This window comes from Rattus norvegicus, chromosome 6, assembly GCF_036323735.1.
Source record: "Rattus norvegicus strain BN/NHsdMcwi chromosome 6, GRCr8, whole genome shotgun sequence".
In the NCBI taxonomy this organism is placed as follows: Eukaryota; Metazoa; Chordata; class Mammalia; order Rodentia; family Muridae; genus Rattus; species Rattus norvegicus.
In genome coordinates, this window is record NC_086024.1 from 78,382,761 (window position 1) to 78,409,529 (window position 26,769).

Consider the following 26,769-nt stretch of genomic DNA (forward strand, 5'->3'; position numbering starts at 1 on the left):
AAAAAAAAAAAAAAAAAAAATAGTTGGTCCTATTACTTTCAAATCGTTCCACCTGCAACCAAAATTCTAGTAAGCCAGATACCTGCTGTGGTGTACAGGCATGTGATGAGTTTTATTTATGTTTCTAGGGGTTCTGCTTCCAGGGTTTTGCATGCAGCATTCAGGCATCCTCATGAAGGAAGTCTATTCTTGCAGAGATCAGGTATCATCAAGATCTGCAGAGTTCTCGTTGTCATTTGCAACAAGGGCTTCTCTGTTTTCATAGGTCCAGAAGCCATTGAGATCAATTAGAATGGTAGTGACTGTGTCTCCTTGATTACTATTGATTAAATCCTGAAGTGAGATTTTCAAAGGATCCTTAGGTTTGACCATGTCAAAGATTTCATCCTGTAAGAGAAAAAAATTATGAAAGCTGGTTGAAGTAATTTCTGTCATACAGTGATGTAAAAATCAGGGTGGACATTCGAAATATTGTATAAAGTTTTATTCCAGTTTCTTCTTTTCCACCTGATAGGTATCTCTAACCACAGAATTTTCTTGGGAAATTCTTTAGCTGAATAACTATCTCTTATTTTGTAGATGAAGGAAATAAGCTCAGTTTAATCTACGCTCATAGCTAATAAAGGACAGAGCTATCTAATACAGTATTCTCTGAATGCATCTAACTAGTTGTTATGGTTTTGACTGCCGTGTAGGGGTAAAGCAGTCTTGACACAATTTTCTTTTTAACCCCACTGCTGGGAATCAAACACAAGACATCCAGTCTCATGCCGGGCAAGCACTCTGCCACTAAGTGTCACCATACCTTTTAAGTAAGAGCTCAGCTAAGTAATAAAATCTCAAGTGGCTTAGAGACAGTGACAAAGCTTTGTTTCCAGTAATAGTGCCTTTTACTCTCTTCCCAGGATGGGAGAAATGGAACTCCATATTAAAGAATCAGTCATCCACAATAATGAAACTGTTCCAAGATTTAACTAGAATTCAGGAAAGAACCTCTTCTATGTTATCACTTACACAATATAAATACTGCAATGCATTAGCCCGTGTTTTCTAATCTTTTGTTGTAAAATTACTCTAAAACTTTTAATAGCATTTAAAGAAGCAATTGCATTTTTAAAAAAATTTAGAGTAACTCAGGTTCATAAAATATAAACTTTTAAAGTGTATATTCTTTCCCAGATTGGTTAAAGATTAATGTTCTTAAATTCCTGTTACAAAGCTTGAAATTCCCCCCATTTGTGTATATCAAAATAGCCCTTCAGACTTGTTCTTGGTTAAAACTGGTCAGGGTCTTTTATTAGTTAGTCAATGTGAACCAAAAAGGTCCTACTGGGTGACTTTTCCTAACTGGTGAAACTGCTGACTAAGTGCTCTGCGTTCAAATGATGACGGTTCTCTAGATCTCTGTGCGCGTGCGCGTGCGCAAGTGTGCGCGCTTGTGGGTGTGCGTGCCAGTGCACAGAGAGGCCAGTGGAGGGCATACGATCCCCTAGAGCTGGAGTTACAGATGGTTGTGAGCAGCCCAGCATATACCCTGCATGAGTGCTGGGAATTAAATGCAGTCTCTGACTCTTTTACCTGCCTTGCCATCTTTCTGGCCTTGAATATGATGGTTTTCATACTGAAAGATGATTGTCTCTTGAATTTAATAGATCAAGTTATGAAGGCTCTTTCAGGCAGCATACTAAAAAGGGGCGTGAATCGAAAGTCTTCCAGTTGAATGTTGGGGATACAGTGAAAAGAACAGCTTCTAAAGGATGCAAGCTAACTGACATTTTTCAAATAAAATGAATGTTTTCATGAGAAGACAAGACTGATAATGACATCATCTTCATCAATCAGTAAGTCCAAATTTGTCTCCATTTCTGATGATTTAAGTCACAGTTCAGAACAAGTAACAGCAAAAACTTGATTTGGAATGGTGTTTCATACTTCATAAGTCACTGCCATACAAACTTGGATACAGCATTATTTACTACTACTGTGGCTATATTATCTGACGATATTATATAGGTAAATAAAAGGGCAATAACCTTGACATCTTGAAATGAAACAGGATCCTGTCCATGGATTTTCATTAGTTCTTGTATGGCCTGTATTCAATGGAAATAAATCTGTAAATAAAAAATTAAATTCACAAAGCCCATAATACCCTTCTCGTCCCCCAGTTCCTGTCCAGTTCCACAATGCATGTGAATCAGTACGCCTCACTGTTGTTGTGCTTGCCAGTCTTTCTGACTGCACAACTGGAGAAGCACAACCATGGACTCTTCTAGGCTTACACTTTAGTGACTGAGACCTCGGGGTGAGGAAGGAGGGTTAAGACCGCAGACTGTTGTTACTATACCTATCACTCTACTTACTCTCTCCACTATCTCTATTCAGGAAAAAACAGAGCTAGTCTACCTGGACTCCTTTTAAAATCAAAGCCCAGCATTGTAGCACATGCCGTAATTCTAGCACTCAAGAGGCAGAAGGATCCAGAGTTAGGAACATATTCACTTCAACGTCCAGGCTGAGCCTTACCACTGTTGATAGTGTTATACACATCACATTTTGTTAAGTATTATGGGAAAAAAACCCTTAGCTATGAAAATGTGGTAAACAGCACAAAACTATCCCATACAATAAAAGGTATTCTCATTCAAACCAGGGAATTGCAGGGCCAAGGCAGACATTTATACTCTACATTTACTGGTCTGAATGCCTATCATATACAATCAACTCCCCTTTAGACACTGTTATTCTGAGATCCAGTAAAGTCCAAGGTAAGTACTTCAAATCTGTTGAACACTGAAATGCAGCACACAATTCTGGGGCTGGAGAGATGGCTCGGTGGTTAAAAGCACTTGTTGCTCTTGGAGAGGATCCAGGTTTGATTCCTGTTACCAACACAGTGGCACACTACCATCTATAACTCCAGTTTCAGAGGATCCAACACCCTCCTCTTGTACCTCTCCTAGGGCACCAGGAACATAACATGATGCCCAGATACAAATGCAGGCAAACTCTTATATACATAAATACATTGAAAAACATTGTCTTAAAGCAATTAATCTGACTAATTTCTAAAATTTTCCTGGACAGGAGCTAGGCATTTACATTTGTTACTGATGACCAAAAGCACAGGATAGCTCATCTCCAAAGGCTAGCTAAGCCATTCACATTTGTTTCCATAAGAAATGCTGAAAAGGTTAACAAAATCAGCTTTTACTTTATCACTATGCATTTCATAAGAATAGAAGGAAAAAAACAGACTTGATTTACATAAAAACAAGCTAGGTAAAACTGTCAGTACATAATTTAAAATATTTAAGATATCTTAGGGTCAACAATGCTCCTTTCCCCAAAGCATACTTACCCTAAAGAAATAATTAAGGGAAAAGACATTCAGGTACCCCTTGTTCTCGATGTCCAGCAGTTTGAAAATATACTGCAGAGCCGCGGGCTCCTTTCTGTTTTCTAAGGCGAGAACAAAGTCCAGGTAGGTCTTATAGTCCTACAGAAAGAAAGCATTCATACGAAGTCTTGAGTGAAGTTAAATGAGTATTTGCTGAGGTGACGTTATTTTGCCACAGATGGCAAATTCAACTATTTTTAAAAGTATGAAATAAAATCATTTATGCATTTAGTGTTGGTTTCTAGGAATCTGAAGTAGGCACCACTCTGTGGTACAGTTTTGAGAGACCCAGGTCTTTTTCTTTGAGAGATTTCCTTAGTTAAACAATAACTTTCTTCCATTATACTACAAAACTGTCAAGACAGTGATTAAGCTATCTTATGCTGCCATTTAATTTTTGTCTTCACTTCAGTGTCATTTCTCTGAAGAATCTATTTTCTCTAGAACGGACATCAGTCTATTTAAATTGTTATTCATAACACAATCATCCATTTCTGTGGATCACATCAACTGTGGGCTGAAAATATTTGGGAAAAAATGTTAACTTAACACCCATCATAGATTTTCCTGTTAGTACTTAAACAACACAGTAACTTATAGAGCGTCTCTATTGCACTGGGGATAACAAGCAGCTAAGGATGCAGGTACACCAGGGCATCCGCAGTCTACAGGACCAGGTTTGAGCTTGGCAGCACATGCCTGTAACCCGGCACTTGGAAAGCAGAACTGAAGTCAGCACGGGCATGCAAGATTATTTCTCCAAAGTAAAAGAAATGAAAAGATTTTAAATAGAATGGGGAGGTGGTTCAGGTGGTAAAACGCTTGCCTTACAAGCACAAGGACCTCAGTTCAAATCCATTCCCATGTAAAAACGTCCAGGATGGTGGCACACACTTGAACTGATGAGATGAAGATGAGGATCCTAAGGGTTTGGTGGCCAGCCAGTCTAACCTAATTAGTGCCTCCCAGCCAACCAGAGATCCTGTCCCAAGGTAAACAGCCTCTCTGAGGATGACACCTAGAGCTGTACTCGCACAGGCATGTAAAACTGCACACACAAACAGAAAAATTTAAAAATATGAACCTAGAAACAGATGAACAGATTGTTAGCCCCTTGTAAAGGGGACACTTATGGATTATGTTTTTATGTTTTTATTAACTTCACTTGTTGAAAGCTGTCCTAGAACTCAGTGTGTAGCTCAGGCTGGCTTCAAACTCAAGAGCTTATGTCTTAGTCTCCTGAGTGCTGTGACTACTGATATGAACCACTATGCCTGGCAGAATACTTGTCTTACAAAAAGGATAGGAAAAGAAATTCACATTCTTGAAAGAGATTTTGTAGGATATAATAAAGAACAGTTTTGCATAAAATTGTAGCATAAGAAATTAAGGAAGTAGCATAAGGATTTAGTTCAGTTGTTACAGTGCTTGCCCTGCACCCACAAAGAAGCCCTGGACTAAATCCTCAGCCAAGAGTAAACAGGGCATGGCAGAGCACACCTGTAATTCTAGCACCGAGGCCAGCTTCAGTGACATGACACCCTGACTTTAAAAAGCGAAACAAGAGTTACAGAGATGGCGGTTCATCAAGGCTTAACCCCATCCACTTATGGCTCTGATCTGTTATTCACCAGAAGGTGTCTGTTTACTGTAAGCCTCCAGCAGTCTATGTCAGGAGTCCTGGAGTCACTTTTCCTTTGCTGCTGGACAAGCCTAGTGCTGCCTAACCTGCTTGCATCAGTGGCACAGTGTGATGGAGAGCTACTCTATCCGTATGACTACTACTTAGGCAGTCTTTCCTGGGAAAATTCTCTCTGCTACATTTCCCTCGTTGTCGAGCTGCCCTAACCTAGTGCTCCACCTACCTAATGCTGCCACCACCCTTTAATACAGTTCCTCATGTTGTGGTGACACCCAACCATAATATTATTTTCATTACTACCTCATAAATGCAATTTTGCTGCTCTTATGAACCATACTGCAAATATCTGTTCCCTGATGGTCTGGGGGGGGAGGGGGGGTGGGGGTGGGATGGTGGGAGTGGGGTGGGGCCTCCTTGTACCACTGCTCTATCACCTGTAGTCCATCTGAATACAAATTTTAAATTCTGCCATTTCTCTGTCCTGGGGTTATAGGTATCCAGTACCTTTCCTAGCCCCTCTAAGATTACTTTCATGGCCTTTGGTTGTTGTTTTAACAGGCTATCATACAGCTCAGGCTGACCATAAACTCATGATCCTCCTGCCTCCACCCACCAGGTATTCGAATTATAAGCTTGACTTCCACATGTTTTTAAAGCAAGAATAGTGATTTTAAAATGCTATTTATGATTTTTCTTCTCAAAGCTGGGTGTGGTGCATCTTTAATCTCAGCACTCAGAGGGCAGAGGGCTGGTGGATCTCTGAGTTCCAGGTCAGCAAAGGCTACAGAGTGAGATTTAAAAAAAAAGTTACCTTGCTAGGCCTGGTGGCAATGGTATATAAAACTCAGCACCAGGGAGGCAGAGCTAAGTTCGAGGCTAGACTGACACAGTAAGTCAAAGGCCAGTCAGACCTACACAGTGAGACTCTCCTCCTCAGAAGGGGAAACACTGAAAACATTAAAGGGAATATTTAACAAAACTTTTACCTCTTTATTATACCTGTTAATCTAAGATGTAAGTTCTAAAACTAAGTGTAACTAGAGGTCCGTGTATTTTGAGAGGGAAAAGACACTGATGCAGACACAGTGAACATTCTGACTCTGGCTGGCCCTGGTAGCTTTGCACCTGGAACCCCAGCACTTAGAGGAGACTTCAGGAGTGAGGACACAGGAAGTTCCGGCCAGCCTGTGCAACAGAGGTACCTGTCTCTACTAATTAAGGCAATGGGCCTGATTTAAATCAGAGCAAATGTCTATGTCAGATCTGGTAATTTAATGACTGACCAAGTTATACAGAAATGCTTATAGGATTTACTGACTGTTCCGTTCTTTTTACCAGTTTACACTCCTAGACCTTAGGTACACTGTCAATGAATGGAAAATATATTTGCTATGTGCTTTAAGCCTGGAAGAAAACTTTTGCCTTTGTTTTGTTTGTTATTTGTTTTAGAGACAGAGTTTCTCTGTGTAGCCCTGGCTGTCCTGGACTCACTCTGTAGACCAGGCTGTCCTCAAACTCAGAGATTCTCTGCCCCTGGAGCGCTGGGATTAAAGGTAAGTATTTTTAACTGAATTTCCTAAAGAGTGGACTCAGAATGTCAAGTAACTCCACTGCCTTAATAGTTTAAGGCCCTGTTACACACTGGCATTAACAGTGCTCAACAACGCCGGTGCCCTCCTGTCGGCCTGGCACCTGGGACGGCACAACAGGGATCAAGAGCTCGAGACCAGGCTTGGCTACAAGTCACGTTCAATGCCAGCATGGTCTACATAAGACCCTATCTTTAAGACAGACAGACAAAACTTGTTGATATATATCAAGAAAACAGCTTATAGAGGCTGTGGGAGCCTAAAAGTGTGAACCCAGCAGGTTTCGATAACTACCATCTCTCCATCGTAAGTGAGACACTCCTGGAAAACTCGGTCTAGGAAGACATTGGTCATGGTGGCTGTTCCGTATCTGGAGAGCTCTTCTTTACTTAGCATGCCATTATGATCTTTATCAAGATTCAAATACTGACCTTGCAAAAAAGATAATAGAAACACAAAATGATACTGAAAGAAGACCAATGAAACTCAGTAAAACCAAAACACTCCCGAATACCCACCCCTATGTGAATCCTGACAACTGCATTTGATACAAAATAAGACAATAGCGAATGAAAAAGGATCGGATTCCATTGTTCTACTGAAAACAAAGCATGTAACTATGGAAGAGTTCCAAACATTCAAACATTAGTAGTGTAAGAAGCACACCTCAGCAGACTGCAGTCCTGACCCTTAAGTGGTGGGAACACTGGGGTGAGCCTGTGTATATGACAGTCCTCTGACACCCCACCCATGGGAACCCACGGTGGGACTTTAGAAACCAGAGCTTACCATAGACCCTCAGGGCAGAAGGAGCAGAAAACCAATTCGTTTCTTGACTTTCTTTGGACAATTCCTCATCTCTTAGCTAAATAAACATAAAAAATATAATTAGAAAACAGCAATTATCATGTGGTAAAATTTAGTTCAAAAAATATTTACCTCCAGTAAATCATCCAGGAAGCTGCATGCTAAAATATCTTGAATTTTGATTTTCCCTTAAAAAAATAATAAAACACAATTTGTTTTGAGGATTTTTTTTTAAAGATGTTGTTTCACAAAGGCAATCCCAGGGTTGATATGATAAACAGCTAGAGCAGCTCTTAGGTGCCTTATATTTTGTTATAAAACTGAAACATTGAAAAAGAAACCACACACAAAAGCCAAGTAAAACAAAAACTCCAGACTAAAAAAGACAAAACAAACCCCAACTACCCACAAACTACCTATCTACTCGGATGACTCCAACTGCAAGAAGCTAAGCGTAAATTCCTACTAAAACTACGTTATTCAAATCTACAAAAAGTTAAGTCATACTTTCCAACAGGGACAGTATGGTATGAGGGGTAGGGCTTCTAGCTCAGCCGTGAAGGCTAAGGCTCATCCTCCTGAAGACAGCACCTGTGCCATCAATGTCATCACTTTCCAGCTTCCCTTTTGCCAAGTGTGGTGATGCACTCCTTTAAATTCCAGAGACAAAAGCAAAGGGATCAAAGCAATTACTGGGTAATTGCTCTCTTCTTATGAAAAATTTGTATTGGGAAGTCATTTATCTGTAATGGATTCTTTCTCTTTTTTTGAGTGGTGGCCAGATTAGTAAATATACTTTTATCAGTATACTCATAGAAACCCTCAATTTTTTAGTTAGCTATATACTTTTAATTAATTAGTTAACTAATTAGCGAGACAGTATATATAGCCCAGACTGACCTTGAACTCACTATGTTGACCAGGCTGGCACAGAGAACTGACTGCCTCTGCCTTCTGAGTGCTGTGATTAAAGCAACACCATCATGCTCAGTGTGAGGGAAATTCTCAAGAGGGTGGTGTTACGATTTGCATAGAGATGGTTTAAATAGGAATGGCCTCCATAGACTCATATATTTCAATGCTTGGCCATTAGGAAATGGTGCTACTTGACAGGGATTAGGAGGTGTGGCCTTATTGAGGGAAGTGGGTCACTGGTGGGTGGATGAAGGTTGAGGTTTCTTTTTTTTTTTTTTTTTTTATAACATAGTTTACCATTTAGCCTTTTATTTTATTTTATTTTTTAAGATTTATTCATTTATTTTATATAAGTACACTGTAGCTGTCCTCAGATACACCAGAAGAGAGCATCAAATCCTACTACAGATGGTTGTGAGCCACCATGTGGTTGCTGGGAATTGAACTCATGATCTCTGGAAGAGCAGTCGGTGATCTTAACCACTGAGCCATCTCTCCAGCCCCCAAGGTTGAGGTTTCAAACGCTGAAGCCCAAGCCCAGTCTCTCTCTCTTCCTGCTGCCTGTGTATCCAGATTTAAAATTCCCAGCTACCTCTGAGCACCATGTCTGGCTCTATGCCTCCATGCCTCCCTCTGATTCTAAGCCAGCCCCAGTTAAATGCTGTCCTTTATAAGAGCTGCCGAGGGGGTTGGGGATTTAGCGGGTTCGGTCTCAGCTCCGGGAAAAAAAAATAAAAAATAAGAATAAATAAATAAAAGCTGCCGAGGCCATGGCATCTCTCCACAGCACTGAGACAGTAGGTGACACCCACCACTGTACAGCTGGTTACAGTCAATGCAGGAATATCCCGGAAACTCTTTATATAAAGGAAAGCACATGGGTTGTACGCTTTCCCACTCTGAGATTTGCCACTGACTCTAAAAACAGAGAAGGTGTTGGAACTTTTCTAATACTAAGATAGTATCAACAAATAATATCCCATATTCAAGTCAGATACTGTTTTACCTGTCCTTAGAGGGTCCAAGAAGAAGAAGAACTTCCTAACTGCTGTACAAACATAGAAGGAGTAAAAGGATTTTTCCAAGCCATCTAACTGTGGCAAGGTGGGGATGAGCTCCAGGATGTAGTTCTCTAAGTCCTGGCAACAAAAGAAAATGTCGGTTAAATGTCTTGCCTTCACTTCCCACTATGACACACAGGAAACTGGAATTGTAAGCCAAATAAAACCCTTTCTCCCTTAAGATTGCTCTGGTTAGAGCATTTTATTTCAGCAAAAGACACAACATTAGAACACCAAGTTATTATATTTAAAACTTTCTGGATATACCAGTATTCCCAATATTTGGGAGGAGGCAGAGGCAGGAGGATCACTGCAAGTTCAAGTCCAGGCTGGCCACAAAGGCTGCAAAGTGAGACTCCGTTTCACAACATCCAAATTAACAAATACAAGTCTCCTGTGGCATTTTATATTTATTTTAACAACTTTGTTTTTGCTCTATTTTAGCATATGCCTGGAAGATCAGAGACTCATAAGTTCATAAAGAGCAGGCACTCAAACAAGGTGTCTAAATTGAGCTCTTGCCAGCTCCTCGCGGAATTCATGGACTTTCTTTCATCCCCCACTTGCTATTATCAGAATAAAATTTAGGATTCAACTTTGATCTCTACATTTCCTTTCCCTGTGTCCATTCCCTACACCACATATCCAACCTAGCACGAAGGCATGTGATTTCTTCATGTTTCCTTTCCTCTTTCCTTTGCACCCCTCTTCCCCCCCCCCCTTCTTCCTTTCTTCCTTTTCAGTGTGGTAGAGGGGAAGGTAGAATGTCCAAAATGTATACTGAGTGGATCTATTTTTAGCTTTTGAGAGGGTATGGGGGGTGAAATAATGTCTCACTATGTAGCTCGGGCTGGCCTCAAATTTGCGAGTACTCTCCTGTCGTGGCCTCCTCAGTGTGAGGCGGCATGTCCAGGTTTATTTCTGGCTTCTTCAGCAGTCACCAGTCAACCCGGTCACTACCATTTCAACTATGACAGCTGCCTATGATTTCTGCCTCCATTTAATGTTCTTACAAGCTCCCATAATACATCCAGATCACTCTTTAGAACTGAAAACCAAAGGCCAGGCACAATGGCTTATGGGTAAAGGCACTTAAGAGTAGCCAACCTGATGACATGGACTCAATTCCCAGGTCCCACATGACAGACAGAACCAACTCCTGCAAGATGTTCTCTGGCCTCCACACATTCACACACAAACTATAAATACAAGCAAAACAAACAAACAAACAAAAACCAACCCTGACAACACATTCAAACTTTGGCTTCTTCAGAATCTCATAATAAAATCTAAACTCTTCACTATAGCCTAAAAGGCTCAATATGTGGCTACTATCTACTCCGACCTCATCTGCCGCTTCTGCTGTTGCTTCTACAGAGACAGGTGGAAGCAAGAGTGATTTACTACAATGTTGATCTGAATCTTAAAGGACAAGAACTATGTATAGTGTCTTTGGAAGCGACAAAATGATGATTAAACACATATTTGAATAGTTAACTCAGTAGCTGATATTTATGCCCAACATACCTTCTCCCTTAAGCTCTATAAGAGGGCTCCATATTAGAGAAAAAATATAAGCATTTAAATACACACATAATTGAGATAACTGCCAAAATATGGAAGTAGCATAGCCATTCTGATCATGAGGTTTTAATCTCATTCACAATCTGGCCTAACGAAATGCACACCTAATAGGAAACAAGTATCCTCCTGGTAACTTATCATGTCCCTCTAAACCTGTGGGTAAAAACAAAGCTCTGGTCTACTTCAAGATAATATAATAATGCACTTATGAGAATAGCCAGGAGCTGCTGAGGTGAGATGATGGTTTACTAAGCACATAAAGTGCTTGCTGTGCAAGCCCAAAGACCCGAGTCTGCGCCCTAAAACCCACGTACAGGTGGAAAGAGAGAACCAACTACATCAAGTTGTCCTTCAACCTTCGCATGGTCGGTGGCACGTGCCAGCCCTGCTACTCTCTTTCTAGTCCCTAGAGGGGCTGGCTAGGGAGATGGCTCAGTGGCTTTGCAAGTGGGAGAAGCAGAGTTCAGATCCCAGAACTTACATAAATGACAGCATGCTGTGATCCTCTTGTAACGTCAGCCTTTGAAGACCAACCCAGGGATCCCAGGGCAAGCCGGCTAGCAAACTAGCCATATAGCGTGCTTTGGGTTTGACTCAAAGAGCCCGCCTCAATGAATAAGAACAGAGTGAACTAAAATGATTCCTGACATTAACTCAACTTCTGGCCTTCATGTCTGCCTGTCCATATGTCTCACACGCCTAACTCACACACATACTGAGAAACAGAAAAACAAAAACTTTTTCCTTCAGTAATTCCTTTCTTTTCTTTTGGAACTCAGAGACAAGGCCTTACTTCACAGCCCTAGCTACCTTGGAGCTCTATATTGGAGCAGGCTAGGTGCAAACTTGCAGTGGTCCTTGTATCCTGGCCTCCTAACCTAGGATTACAGGTGTGCGGCACCACACTTCACTTGTCAATCAGTTTTAAACCTGTTTAGACCCATTCTACTCATTTATTGATAATGTTTTGTGATATAGCTCAGGTTGGCCTGGAACTCTATGTGGAGCTTCAGCTACCTCTGAACTCCCAACAATCCTCCTGCCTCAGCCTCGAAAGTGCCTGAAGTAGACATATGTGCTATGATACTCAGCCTCATTTTCTTTTAAAAAAAGATCAAAATATTTTTCTAGGGCTGGAGAGATGGCTCAGCGGTTAAGAGCACCCGACTGCTCTTCCAGAGGTCATGAGTTCAATTCCCAGCAACCACATGGTGGCTCACAACCATCTGTAAAGAGATCTGATGCCCTCCTCTTCTGGTGTGTCTGAAGACAGCTACAGTGTACTTAAATATAATAAATGAATAAATCTTTAAAAAAAATATTTTTCTAAAAGGCTGGAAAAAAAAAGAACCCAAAGACTATTTATGTGGTCAATATATACTAAAGTTAACATGTTTACAAAGGTAAAACCAGGAAAACAAAACCCATTAAGGCAAAAATCAAGGGCTGGAGAGATGGCTCAGCGGTTAAGAGCACTGACTGCTCTTCCAGAGGTCCTGAGTTCAATTCCCAGCAACCACATGGAGGCTCACGACCATCTGTAATGGGATCCAATGACCTCTTCTGGTGTGTCTGAAGACAGCTGCAGTGTGCTCATATACATAAATAAATAAATAAATCTTAAAAAAAAAAAGACAAAAATCAAGCAAAGTAAGACTTACCTACAATGACAACTTACTCCGTGGTAATTAATGCTAATATTCTGATATCTATACTGTTTCTTAGATCTAGATCAATACTCACCGATTCCCGAAGGTATCCTTGTCCAGCAACATCATATAAACTGAGTCCTATTCTTGTCTGATGTAGCCAAACTGACAATAAACAAGAAAATCACATTTAAATACTAAGATCTGTTCTTTAGCACATATATGAACAAAAGAGTAAGGCACTAGACTAGAAGTGTAGACCAATTCGGGAACTCCATAAAGTCCCATTTCACACACATTAAGTAATTAGTGCCCTGTAAGGCATTTAAGCCAAAAAAAAAAAAAAAAAAAAAAAGTCGTGAAATGGCAATTCAACAACTCTGCCACATTTACAACTACAGTAAACTGATGCCCTGGGGATATTGGTTTCCAAACATTAAACTTGGTGTTCCGTCCAAGAGAGCTAGCACAACATTGTGTCTTCAGTGAAGTCTGTATCCTCCTGAGGTTAATTACTGCAGCCCATCTATTAATTAACAACGATACACAGTAAGATTCTGCAGACCATATAATCTTAGAAGATTCATAACAACTCTAAAATGTTTTAATACAGGCTTCTTGAAAACAACACCACAGTTGTGAATTTGAGACTATTCTTTCAGGCATATATATATTAGTGAAATGAAATTACCAGTAAATTGAAATTATTTCAAACTACCCACTAAAATTCTTGCTCTGCTTTTTAAAAGAATTAAAGTGATTTTACTGCTCAATCAAGTACACCAGACAGATATACGCTACTAGGGCAGCTGCGGACAGCTCAAGTTTCCAACTGAGAGAGCAGTCCCTTGGCCTAGCAGGAACATGTCAATTGATGAGTTCAGCTCTCTCTCACTCTGTTCCTCTCTCAGGACACTTACAAATAGCAACTGGCTCCTTACTTAGATGGCAAAGATCTCAGAAGATCAAGACCAGCCCTGCGGGCTTAATGAGTCTCAATATTTTACCAAAAACTACAAAACAGACTGTGCAACACCATGTCTTGTGTTGTACACCTTTCTGCCCCATGTTGTGAATCTGCCCCCTCACATCATTGTTAAGACATCAACTTAAGCGAGGAACAGAGCTGACCGGGAAAAGCCCTTTGGGGAGAGTACATGTATGATCAGAAAAAGGAGAAGAATGTTTCTGCTATTTCTATTTTGCCACCTTCCTTAGGGTACACAAGACTTTTGAATAAATAATGAGTTCAATTTAATACAGAAAAACCACACCTCTGTCTGTTGTTCAGGAAAACCATAATAGGATGGGGAAAAGGCCACATGACAAGGAAGAAGTAACAGAAAAGCACAGACCGAGGTCTACTTGGTTCCCAGACAAGAGTTCAATCTAATACACACAACAATCACCTTTTCGCATGACGTAGTTAAAGAATTGCATGATGGAAACTCTCCCATATGAATCTGTATGGAGGAGTTTGGCAAAGACTTTTGCAGTAAAAAATTGCCTGAAAAAAGGAAATAAAGATTAAATGGCCTACCAGCATAGTAAAAAATGATGTCTATAAGAATTAACTAACAACATGAATTAATACAACTAAAAATCAAACTAAGAGACTATAAAGACTTCTCATAGCTCAACATTTGAAGCAAGTTGTAAATACTTGCATTTTTTTTTTTTTTTTTTTTTTTACATTTTTCAGAGAATGAACGACCTAGCTGCATGCATGCGGTAGCCAGCTGAAGCCGGGGCTTAGCTGCCTGTTGTGACAGCCCCCTTCGTCTGGCCTCAGTAAGAGACAGTCACTCTGCAAAACTGCCCTCGGGTACACTGTGCAGAGGTGGGCTCCTAAATTGCAGGAGGAAAATCAGTAGGGTTGCTGGAGCCTTACCCATCACACCTTAGGAATGGGGGATAATGGAATGAGAGCCGTACTCTAGCCTATTTCTGTGTGTAAAGGTGATATGGAACAAATACTGCTGCGTAATGACAGAATTTGGACACAGCAGCTCCAATGGCTCTGCTCCTACTGTGTGAACTGCTGGTTCTGTGTGTGACAAAGGCTAGAGTTATCAGAGAGGAAGGAGCCTCAGTGGAGGAAATGTCTCCATGAGATCCAGTTGTAAGGCATCTTCTCAATTAGTGTGATTGATGGAGGAGGGCCCAGCCATGGTGAGTGGGGCCACCCTTGGGCTGGCAGTCCTGGATTGTATAAGAAAGTAGGCTGAGGGACTGGAGAGGTGGCTCAGCAGTTAAGAGCACTGACTGCTTCCCCACAGGTCCTGAGTTCAAATCCCAGCAACCACATGGTGGCTCACAACCATCTGCAATGGAATCTGATGCCCTCTTCTGGTGAGTCTGAAGACATCTGTATTCACATACATAAAATAAATAATTCTTAAAAAAAAAAAAAAAAAGAAAAAGAAAAATTCCAAGTGGATATGTGATTGGTCAGATCAGTGAGAAAACACTCCCTTACCCAGAGTTCCTTTTTTGTTGTTGTTGTTTTTGGGACAGAATCTTGCACTCACCGAGCTCTGCCCACCTCTGCCTTCCAGTGCTGGGAAAGGTGTGTGCAGTGCGCAGATGCTCTCAGCATACAGAACAGTGCTTGGAATAAAGTGCATGCTCTAACTCCAGCACTCAGTAGGTAAAGGCATTGGAATTACCATGTTTAAAGCCAGCCGGGGCTACAGAGTGAGTTTCAGGTCAGCCTGGGCTAGAGCTAGACTCTGATTCAAATTGAACCAAGCCAAAAAGAAACAAAAAAAACCTTTTTTTTTCTTTTCTTCCATTTCTCCTGCTCTTTAAAGGACTGAGAATCTGTCTTTAGAGCTACCTGAAGACCACTACCATTACTTTTGATGAGAACTGGCTCTGGTCTGTTCACATAGAGCTCACATCTGAGCTTGTGATCGCCAACAGAAGAGCCATCACATTCCTGGGGTGGCTGCAGCTCTGTGTTCCATAAATGAACATACCTAGTCTAGACTACAGACAAAGAAACATACTAAAATCATGACTGAAAATCTATCTATGGGATCAATTACTGAGTATGTCACACCGGTGTCTAAGCATCTTATAATAAGTTTCCCTTGGCCATTAGATAGAGTGTAAACGACTTAATATAGTGGTCATGATGTTTAATACACTGGCCAGGATATATGTAGCATTTAAAGGGTTATCTGTAAGACTATACTAAAGAGTTTTTCTAAAAGGAATATCATGGTCTTATAACTACATAATAGAAAATATTACGTGTTTAAGTGGATGTGGATTGGTATAAAGGCCAGGTAAATATTTATCATTAAGCACTCAACCTGCAAAAAGCCCACTGTGGAGTTTGTACATTACACAGTCCCTGCTCTTGCGTATGCATCTCCAATCTGCTGTGAAGACACTACCTTAGGTGGCCAGCTCTCTGCTGCAGACCCCTGTCTTCTACTCACTGCAGCTCTAGACAGCTGGGTTTAATTTTATCGTGTGCTAAACCTTCCTGTGCCCCTAAAACTGGCTTTATAGTAAGCAAATCAGATTTCTACTTATAGGAAAAAGTAAATCTTCGCTAAGGAATTTAAAAGGAATGAAGACATAGAATCAGTAAACGACATTATTTTGTTTATTCTGTCTTTCCTCTGAGATAGGACCTTGCTGCGCAGCACAGCACAAACTAGCCTTGAACTTATGATCCTCCTGCCTCAGACTCTGGAGTGTTAGAAGACAGGTGTATGCCATCATTCCCAATTTGGTATTCCCCCTACCCTGCCCTACACACACCCTACCATCCTTCCTCCCACTTTTGTGATGGGAGTCTCACTGAGTAGCTCTGACTAGCCTACAGGAAGGTGGCTTCAAAGTCACAGAGATTCCCCTGCGTCTGCCTACTGAGTGCCGGGATCAAGAGCATGTCACCACACACTGGTTCTGGTTTTCTTGCTGTTTTATTACCTTTCTTTAAGTTGGATGCCTCAGGCTCAGGAGTCCTGGGGTTAAGGGGTGTGTGGGTGTGTGTGTGTGTGTGTGTGTGTGTGTGTGTGTGTGTGTGTGTGTGTGTGTGTGTGTGGTTTATTACCTTTCTTTAAGTTGGATGCCTCAGGCTCAGGAGTCCTGGGGTTAAGGGGTGTGTGTGTGTGTGGGGGGGGGGGGGGTCATGCCTAACCTTGTGCCTCTTCTCTCTCAGACAGGCTCTCACTACAAAGCCCAAGCTGGTCTTCAGTTCGTGATTGTCTCCAGCATCCCTGCCTCATGGGCTAGGCTTATACACAGGCGCTACCGCAGCCAGCTTTGTAATATTCGTTCAATGACTCCACAGCAACACCTGTGTGTAGGTGGTACATATGTGTCTGTGTTGCTGTGTTGCTGTGCATGTGAGCACATGGAGAAGCCAGAGCTTGATGGGAGGTCTCCCTCCATGTTCTCACACTATTTATTGAGACAGATTCTCTACACTAAACCTGGGGTTCATCAATTTGACTAGCTGGTTAGTCAAACTTTACATATCTGACCATGTTTCTTCTACCAACACTGGGGGTTACACACATATGCTACCACACCTAGCTTCAACATAATTACTTGGAATCCAACTAACTAAGCCATCTCCCTAACCTTCAACTTTTTCTTAACTATAAGTAATTTTATTACATTCCAGTCAGTCAAAGTGGTAAGTCCAACTTCCATCAATATTTGAGGCCTTAAAAATGTCTAACATGGGCCTGGAGAGATGGCTCAGAGGTTAAGAGCACTGACTGCTCTTCCAATTCCCAGCAACCACATGGTGGCTCGCAACCATCTGTAATGGGATCTGATGCCCTCTCCTAGTGTGCTGAAGACAGCGACGGTGTACTCATGAAAATAAAAATAAATAAGTCTTTTTTATAATGTCTAACACAACAGCACAGTCCTTTAAATCACATCACTCTTACTTGCACTTTGGTCCAGCCTTTTCACCAACCTTCAAAAAATTTTCATAATTGATCATTGCTTCCTCTCCAATCATAGGTGGTATCTGGTGTTTATCCAACAAAAACCATAAGTTCTGAAGAGAATCAGGGAGATGAAGGTAAGTTAACAATGGATTCAGAACACAAGTGCATCACTCCTGTCTAGTAAAGTTATGACAAACTTATGCCCTAGTATTTTGATTACTACTACTACTAATAACATCGTGCCTACTAAAGTTTAAGCTTTATTTTTGTTTATATTGCTGTTTTAGTCCATGTAACTATCTAATGTAGGCAGCTCTCTCTGCTTTACAAGTGAGAAGTGAAGCATAAAGGTATCAAGCCCACTGCCTAAAGCCATGCCGTGGCAGGGCTGGGATCCTCCTCTGCGGAGCACCACATTGTAGTGCCCCCCAAACCTTGACTACTTATTAGGATTGCGTGGGGACTCAAAAAGCAAAACCACAACAGCACCATCTTTGGAAATCAGGCCACGCAGGTGCTGGTTCACACGTACACACTCTGGCACTTCAGACACGTATGGAGTGCCACTCCACAGGGATGATTCTGACACATAATGGCATCCTGCAGGACTTACATAGGAGAAGTAAATGGGTAACATCTAAACCACTCTGACACCACTCCTACCTGTAATTCTTCATTATCTAAGAGTTCTCTGCTTTTCCTCTGTAGAAAGACAGCTCTAGATTCCTCTCTTAATTTCTGTAGTAAGACTTCATCTTCAGCTGGCAACTGAAAACACATTGGAAAAGTCACCTTATGTCCATTCACATCGAATAAAATAGGACTAGCTTAACAGTCTGGGCAGAGCAAGCAAGCTTGGAGACTACATCACCTAACCCTATACTTACCACTACCATCTATAATAAAAGCTAGAAGAGCCTATAGGTCAAAAAAGGGGGAATAGGACTTTTTCTTTTTTGTATCACTTTATATTGAACCTTAAGATTTTAGTGGATCCAGAATACTTTATCATAGTGATGAATAAACTGTAGTGAAATATATAAAATGTTCAATGTAATCCTCTATTTTTAAAATATATGCTTTGGGTCCCAGTTTTGAAATTATATTTCATTTACAGACTCAAAAATATCCACCTAGACAGCACACTTACCCTGTAATAAAACCGGGGAATGGTCTTATAGAATTCATTTGTGTTTTTTCTACCTCCTTTCCATTCTGAGTAGTATTTGGTAAACAAATCCATTTCTTCATCTTTTAATTCTTGTTCGCTTTTTTTCCCTAGTAACAACAATGGAAAAGTAAGACGAGAAAAGCACATAGATCGAGAAAAGCACATAGATCAAGTGTCAGTGTTACTTAGGATAGCCTATACGTTAAGTCCAGTTAACATATGTGCAGTGGTAGAAAGGCCTTTACAACTGTGCTTAGACATGGAGCATACTGATCTGAACATACGCTTGTCTTCCACTGTAAGAGCCTCCCTACACAAACCGCTCAACTGTATACCATAAACAAGCACAATGAGAATCTGTATGCTCCCAAACTTGTGCTCAAGTGACGCTCGCATTCCTCAAGTCACTGTCTCTTTTTAAAGACCTTCGTGCTGTTTCAGCTCACCTATCAAAAGTGTTTGCCAGGAGGACGCTCGGTGGTGCAGTGCTTACCTGGCATGTGCGCAGCCCTGGTTCAGTGCCCAGCACAGAAACAATGAGAACACCGGAGCTCCTCCTGTACCGAGCACTGGCTTCAATTCTCAATGCTAACATCACCACAAACACCTGAGTACTCACTGCAGAGTCCTGGACTGGACGCTGTAGCTAGAGGGGGAAGCAACAGGAACAGCCCCCTGAACCATGAAAATCTCAGCCTCAAGACCACAGTTCCTCATTAAGAAAAACAACAAAAGGGGTTGGGGATTTAGCTCAGCGGTAGAGCGCTTGCCTAGTGAGCGCAAGGCCCTGGGTTCGGTCCCCAGCTCCGAAAAAAAGAAAAAAGAAAAAAAAAGAAAAAAGAAAAAAAAAAGAAAAAAAGAAAAAGCTGACATTCAGTGCCCATCGTCCTCTATCATCACCCCCGCCTGCTGTGACAGACAGTTACTTTCTCAGTGAGCCATTTCTCTTTATTTAGGAGAACATTCATGGAAATAATACTTACTGAGGTCCAAACCCTGGGCAGTGTGCTCACCACACAGGCATCTACCATTGAACTACACCTCCACATTCCCAAGCCTCTGTCTTCTTTTTTTGTTTGTTTGTTTGTTTTTCTCTGTCTTCTTTTTAAAACAGAATCTTACTCACTCTGTTGCTCAAATGGCCTGCTGTCTCAGTCGACCAAGTACTGGGATTACAGATGAGAGCTACCATGTCTAGCAAGATTACAGGTCTTTCCTGTAGGTTCTCTCTGAAGGTGTAAGCTCGCTCACACACCCCTGATCAATTAGAACCTCAGGACTGTAGTTTCACTTCAGCCTCACTGGGCTCTTCAATTCTACCACCTAGTTTCTCAACACTATTTCTTCTGCATCATTTTCTTCCCAAGATGACTCTAGGGATTCCTGAGCACTTCCCCAGGTCACAGCATTTCCGTTGACCCTGTCATGTTAACCTTTAACCTTGGACCAAGTCACAGTTTCTTTAGTAAGGCTCAGTACTGCTGGAGAAAACTGCAAATTTTTGCAAATAAAATGGGAGTTGAGAAGGACCAATGAATTAGCTTTGTAGAGGTCATTCATGATTCTTCACAAGCAGGAATAAGAGACAAGCACAGTTTAAACCACAAAGTCTTTGAGTGTTGCTACCAGAGAAACAAGTACAAGGCAGAGCTAGAAGTATGGAACTCATACAAGGGAGCTGTTGTTGTTTTTTGGTTTTTCCTTTACTTCTTTTGAGACAAGGTGTGATCTGTAGCCCCAACTTGGAACTCGCCATTTACAGACTAGCGTAACTTGCATTGGTTTTCCTGCTTCTGCCTCTGGAGTGATGGAATTACAGGTATATACCTGGCCTAAGGAAGTTTCTTAACTGGGAAAAATACCAGCTTTTTTATACACTAATGAGAACAATTAAGAAAACCTGATAATCCAGGTAAAGGGCTTAAGAACATATAGCCTTTGGTATGCAAAGAGATTTAGCATAGGGGATCTACTACACTGGTGGCTACAGCCTTAAGAAGGAGCTGTTAATATTATCCACATAATCTAGATAATTTGCTGTATACTCAGGGTCTGTCCGGTTGTAGTATTCCTATTAAAGGTGAAGAGAAAAGCAGCAATCTTTGGAGGGGAACTGGGGAGATGACTCAGTAGATTAAGAGCACGTGCTGCTCTTGTAGAGGGCTCCGGTTTGTTTTCCAGCACCCACATGGCAACCAAGTGTAACTCCTGCTCCAGGGGATCCAGTACCTTCTGCAGGCCTTTGCAGGTGTCAGGTCTCAAAGAAACCTGGGACAAATGGCTAACTGAGGTGCCTACTAACATATCAGCAGAAGCAGGATCCCAGCTTGCTCCTCCTTGCTTTTCTCACCTCACGGCCTACCCTAAACCACCCCAGTGGACTCAGCTTCCTTCAGCTTCTGATCCCGTATAACTCAGGCATGTGGGCTCCTCACTCACTCTCTTGGTACCCACGTGCTCTCTTGGTCCACTTGCCCCTCCCCCTTGCTCTTTCCCACCACTCTCCTCTCATGCTAAAGTCTATTCTGCTGCTCCGGTTCAGCCGGGACTCTCCTAGTCTGAACTCGCCCTCGTAGCTACAGCAAAAGCTTCTCCTCAACCAGGTGTAGGCCACGTCCTCAATTTTCGCTCAGCAGGCAGTGCACATGCACATACATTACACACTTGTTAATGGCAATGGAAATGATTGAGGAGAAAAAGCAAAGTTACCAATGTATGAGAGGAAAACACTGAAGAGAAGCCAGTGACCGTATGAGAAAGAATGCAGTCTAGTGAGGGGCAGGAGGGACTCAACTACACTCAACTCTTTTCTAGAGACAGGGTTTCTTTGTGTAGTCCTGGCTGTCCAGGAACTCTGTAGACCACGCTGGTCTCCATCTCAGAGATCTACCTGCCTCTGCCTCCCAAGTGCTGGGATTAAAGCCATGTGCTCAGTGACAATTCATTTTAAAGGTGAAGGTCGGAGGTAAGGATACATACCTAAGACCTGAGAGAAATGGTAACTGGCAACAGTTGAGGCTCTCCTTTATAACCTGCGTCTACTTCCTCTTTGAGATACAGAGTTGAAAAATAAGCTAGCTCACCAATTTAAGGGGAACAACAGAGAAGCCAGACTGGAGGTTTGGGAAGATGAATTAAGTGTAGAAAAGCAAATGCTCTTCTTGCAGATACAACCAAAACAGATACTTTAGCATAGAACTCACAATGCACAATGATTTGGGTTATCTTTTTGGTTTGGGTCTAGCCTCTAATTGGCTGAGCCATCTCTCTAGCCAGGTTCTGTTTTGCTTTAGCCAATTGCAGCTGCCCAGGAGCTGGTGTGGAACTGGAAGGATTTAACAAGACTGGCAAGCAAGTGTGAAGGACCAAGGTACAAGCAATGTAAAACGGATTGATGAAATTTAAAAATGGAGGGTTAAGTGAAAAGTGAGCGTAAAAGGGGACAGGCACTCGGGAGGCAGGAACAAAAAGGGTAAATAATTCAAGTCTAGCCTCGGCTATATGATAAAACGCTGTTCCTACGGAGGAAAAAACCTATAAGGATGAATTACAAGTCTTGGTAAGATTGAAGGTTTGAATCAAGGTTCCTAAGTCTAGTTTCTAAGTTTAAGATCGTGGAAAATGGGAACCACCGTTATGCTTTCATTCCTAGCAGGTCATTTACCAAGAAATGTGGGTCACCCCTTGGTATATCTCGAAAGCACATTCCACTCTGACTCCTTTGTCAGGGAAGTTTAACAGACGCGCAAAGTACGGCTCTCACTTCCTCCGCTACCCTATTCACCTGGTCCGCCACTTCTAGCCTAGGGCGGGCTATCTAGAGGGCGGTCCCTCTCAAACTCACTCTTTGGATCCGAGTTGGGCGACGCTAACCGCCGACGAAGCACGTCTTTCCAGTCCATGGCTGACTCCCGCTCAGAGGACCCTACATTTGCGGTTTGTTAACAGCTCCACCCACTACCAGCTGCAACGTCAGACGCCACCAAAACAAGTGGAAGTTAAGAAGGATGCCTGTACGCCATCTTGGGCAAGGGCGGAAGCCTTGGCTATAAAGAAAAAAAAGGAAAGATGTTGTAGCTATTCCAGATACGGCGATCACGCTAACAGGGACGAAATCAGACATGAAATAGATGAAAAAAATTATCCTTCTTAAGGGGGTGTCCCAGCTCAGCAAGTCAGATATTTAAAGGCCAGAAGAAATCTGCGTGACTTCTTCGTTTGGGCATTTGGCGCGTGCGCACCACAGGTGAAGGACTCCATTGGCATTTCCTAATTGAGAAAAGTATTTTCGTCACATTTTTGTTTTCTCTCTGGAAACCTTAACAGTTCCCAAGATGTAATAGACGCTTCCGAAGCTGTACCCAGCCCTCTTGGATACTAAAAATTTCAAAATTACCTTTATCTTCGCCATACTCAACAGAACGCCTGAATTCCAGCCATTCAGGCCCCAGCGGCTCGTTCAGCGCGGTGCCTTGTGGGAATTGTAGTTTTCGCCGCATTTATGGTTGCTTTAAGCTTGAGTAGCGTGGTGTGTTGTTTCATGAAGTGAACTTCGTTTGTCAGCAGTCCGTACAGTTAAGTCTGAACTCTTTCTCAACCTCACTTCCTTCTCTGTGATGTTTATGCTGCATTTCCTTGATTCCCACCCCCTTCTCTGAAGAGTTTTGCGTCCTGGAGAGAGTTGTGAAAAGCAAGGAACCCTAGACTGGCTTTTCTTGCTGCTGCTGGAACTACGGTTGGTGGTTCCTGACTGATTTTATTTATTTTCGTGTTCTCGCTCCCGTGATATCCCGCCCCTCTTCAGGACCGTAGTAATCCGCAGGAGTTAAACTGGGAGGTCCATGTGCTTTTTCTTCAGATTCGAAAATTGGAAGGTAACAGGCACCTCAGGATTTCCGTTCCGTCTTCTGGTTTAGGGATTGCTACTAGTGTTGGATGTCCTTGGATTGTTATTTAATGAATAGAACTCTTGTGCTTTCCTTCACATTAAATCGCTCCAAACATATAATCTTGGCTTGTTTATAAGGGAGAAACAAAAAAAAAAAAAAAATTCAAGAACTGGGCTTCCACTGTCTTCAGCCCTCAATACCTTAATTTTACATAGTGGAGTGAAGCTGTTTTTAGAAGTTGTCTCATTCAACTCACAGCAGAATGACTTTCTATTTGTCTGGTTTTCGGAGCTTTCTGAAACTTTGGAAGAGCAACCCTTATTTTGAACTAGGCCCTGCGACCTCTTCTGCCTCTTTCTTTCTCGGGGTTCACTGTGTCATCGGGAACCAACAGAGATGGTTTTCTGTTAAACCTACCACCCCTCCAAATAGCAAAATACTCAATCTACTGGTTACTAAAGCTAGAACACTCAAGAAAGGAAATGACAGCAATAAACAAGCTTCTTCTGGTCCTCATTATTTTGCTGCTGGAGAGGCTAAGAAGAGGTCCCACCTAAGTGGTAACCCTCAGAATCAAGGTCACACCTTGCCTGTGAAAAGCACTGTCCAACTCCCAACTAAACCTTTGAATTCCGAAGAGTGGGATAAACTTAAAGAAGATTTCAAAGGAAAGGCCAGTTTCGAAGACTTCGTCATTTCACAGATGACACGCAGCTGCAGTTCAGTCGATGTGGCCAAGTCTCTCCTGGCTTGGGTAGCAGCAAAGAACAATGGTATCGTGGGGTATAATTTACTCGTCAAGTATTTATATCTCTGTGTCTTTCATAAGCAGACGTCAGAAGTTATCGATGTCTACGAAATAATGAAAGCCAAGTACAAGAGTTTAGAATCTGGGGGTTACACCCTTCTCATCCGGGGATTAATCCACTCAGACAGATGGAGAGAGGCCTTGTTGCTGTTAGAAGATATTAAAAAAGTCATGGTCCCTTCCAAAAAGAACTATGGTGACTGTATACAAGGAGCCCTCCTTCATCAAGATGTGAACGTGGCTTGGAGTTTGTATCAGGAGTTGGTAGGTCATAATCTCATCCCTCTGTTGGAAACTTTAAAAGCCTTCTTTGATCATGGCAAAGACATGAATGATGATCAGTATTCAAACCAACTCCTGGACATTCTTTTGTATCTAAGGAATAATCAGCTGTATCCTGGAGAGTCATTTGCACACAGTATAAAGACGTGGTTTGAAAGGTAACTTTGATTTTGTATATGTGGTCTGTGTTTTGTTTATTAGTTGCTAAGACTCGTTTTATTCAACTTATGCCTTTTTCTGTCTTGAGATAAGAGTTGTTTCTCCTTTAAAACAAAATATTCTCCTAAGAAAGTAGTAGGGGTAAATTTGTACTACTCTCTACTTGTCACGTAAAAGGAAATTATATAGCACCTTCTGTTTTTATATAAACAGATCTCTTCTTTTTAGAACTATATTTTCTGAGGCGTCTGGCATGAACAACAAGCAACATTATAGCAAGTAAAGGGTTTGTATCTGTGTGTGGGCACAGCATGTGCCAACAATAGAGGTTGACTTAAGGTTTCTTTTTCTTTTTGTTTTTTATTTTTTCAGTCAAATTCCATCTTACTTTTGAGACAAGAGTCTCTCACTGAACCTGGGGCTTAGCATTTTGTCTAGACTCGCAGGTTGCATCTGCCTGTCTTCACACCCTTACTGCTAGGGTTACAGGGTCAGGCTGCTCTGCCAGGCTTAGGTGTGGGTTCTGGGGAATCTGAGCTCAGATCTTGCTTGTGCACCAAGTACTTTACTGGATGATCATATTCTTATTTTCAAAGGTGGCTACTGAAATATGTGCAGTAGGTAGGCTGTAGTCCTGTGTTTCATCAGTTACAGTGATTGGAGTGGATGATGCAGTTCCTGATCAGTTCCGATACTCAAGCATTAAATAGAGAACCATCCTTCCATTTTATTTTGAGTCTTGTCTTGTTTGGCTATTCCCACCTCACCCCTCACCCCCCAACTCTCCTTTGCTTTGACTCATGTTATTAACCACATAAATGTCTACTGCTTCAGTCTATGTCTGCATGTGTGTGTGGCATGCGTGAGTATTTCCGAGACAGGGTTTCTCTGTGTAACCCTGGCTGTCCTGGACATGGTTTGTAGACCAGGCTAGCCTCGAACTCACAGAGATCCGCCTGCCTCTGCCTCCTAAGTGCTAGGATTAAAGGTGTGCGACACCACTACCGGGCTGCTTCAATCTTTGAGCCTCATTTCTTGACCCTTATTTTATTTTCTCTCTTTTTATCATATAGCATGTTTACAGAACTTTCAGGTAGCAGTCGTGTCTAATTATCTTTTCGTACTTACTATCAAAAGAAGAGGAGTCCCAGACAAATCTTCCAATGCCAAAGGGTTCAGGTTTCATTTTGTTTCAAGACACTGGTTTTGGAGTAGAATTTTAGAATTTAGGAAAACATGTGTCGCAATTCTCTGTCGACCAAAATGATGCCAATTTGTAAATTAAAATGTCACCTAGTGGCCCTTTTTCTTATGTGTTTTTTGTATAAGAACTTTTCTGTGAAATATCCTTTCATTGTTTAAGCTTTTGTTTTGGTCATCTTTATTTAGTCTGCATGAAGTTGAAAATTAAGGCATTTTTAAACAACTTTTACTTCATGCCCATTTTGAGGCAATGCTGGGGGAAGGCAGCAAGTATGATTTGAGAATATACTTGTAAATTCTAATATAAATTAATTATAAAATTTTTCTTGTAAACAATACAAATTAATTAGGGAGCATTTTTTCTAGTCTGTATCTCAGTCTAGAAGGAAATACTGAGTAAAAGCAGTTACGCTAACGGATTATAGTGCTGCGCTGTCTGGAGTTGGCACCTCCTGAGCTGAATCGTTGTCTCTGGACTACATGTATTACGGTCTGTGTGTCGAGTTGCAGCAAGATCATGTGCATATCATCCCATTTTAAAGTAACTCTGAAAGTATGGGAACAGTTAGTTATTTTTACACAGTTCTTTTGTTTGTGTGTGTGAGCTATCGCTTGTCGACAACAGCTTTTTGTTTTCTTCAATGAGGAGTGTTGCTCATTTGTGAGCCTTCATTAACTCAAAGTG

General features: G+C 41.6%; 2 protein-coding genes across 4 annotated transcripts in view; one reads left to right on the top strand and one right to left on the bottom strand.

The window, feature by feature from the left end:
- Nucleotides 1-88: 88 nt before the first annotated feature.
- On the bottom strand, nt 89-23,277 carry Ppp2r3c (protein phosphatase 2, regulatory subunit B'', gamma). 2 transcript variants are annotated; one of them, NM_001014196.1, is made up of 14 exons: nt 23,140-23,166; nt 22,588-22,789; nt 18,723-18,850; nt 18,236-18,340; nt 17,570-17,682; nt 14,057-14,154; nt 12,742-12,812; nt 9,360-9,492; nt 7,571-7,626; nt 7,421-7,496; nt 6,926-7,062; nt 3,362-3,499; nt 2,034-2,093; nt 92-387 (listed from the first exon to the last, which is right to left on the bottom strand). In NM_001014196.1, the coding sequence occupies exons 2-14, from the start codon at nt 22,643-22,645 to the stop codon at nt 199-201; spliced, it is 1,362 nt and encodes a 453-aa protein (NP_001014218.1). In that variant the 5' UTR covers nt 22,646-22,789; nt 23,140-23,166; the 3' UTR covers nt 92-198. The 2 variants fall into 2 exon arrangements, with proteins under 2 accessions (XP_008762882.1, NP_001014218.1); XM_008764660.4 differs by lacking the exon at nt 22,588-22,789 and having other exon boundaries at nt 89-387; nt 23,140-23,277.
- The window catches only part of Prorp (protein only RNase P catalytic subunit), a 92,742-nt gene continuing 88,033 nt past the window's right edge, over nt 22,061-26,769 (top strand). Inside the window, exon 1 of one of the 2 annotated variants that reach the window (XM_039111975.2) lies at nt 22,061-22,113. Coding sequence is in view for 1 of the 2 variants with exons in the window: in NM_001106730.2 (NP_001100200.1) it covers nt 23,895-24,880 (986 nt within the window). In the remaining variant the exon portion in view is untranslated. Of the gene's footprint in view, nt 22,114-23,381; nt 24,881-26,769 lie in introns of those variants that run through there. The other variant, NM_001106730.2, reaches the window with a different exon arrangement.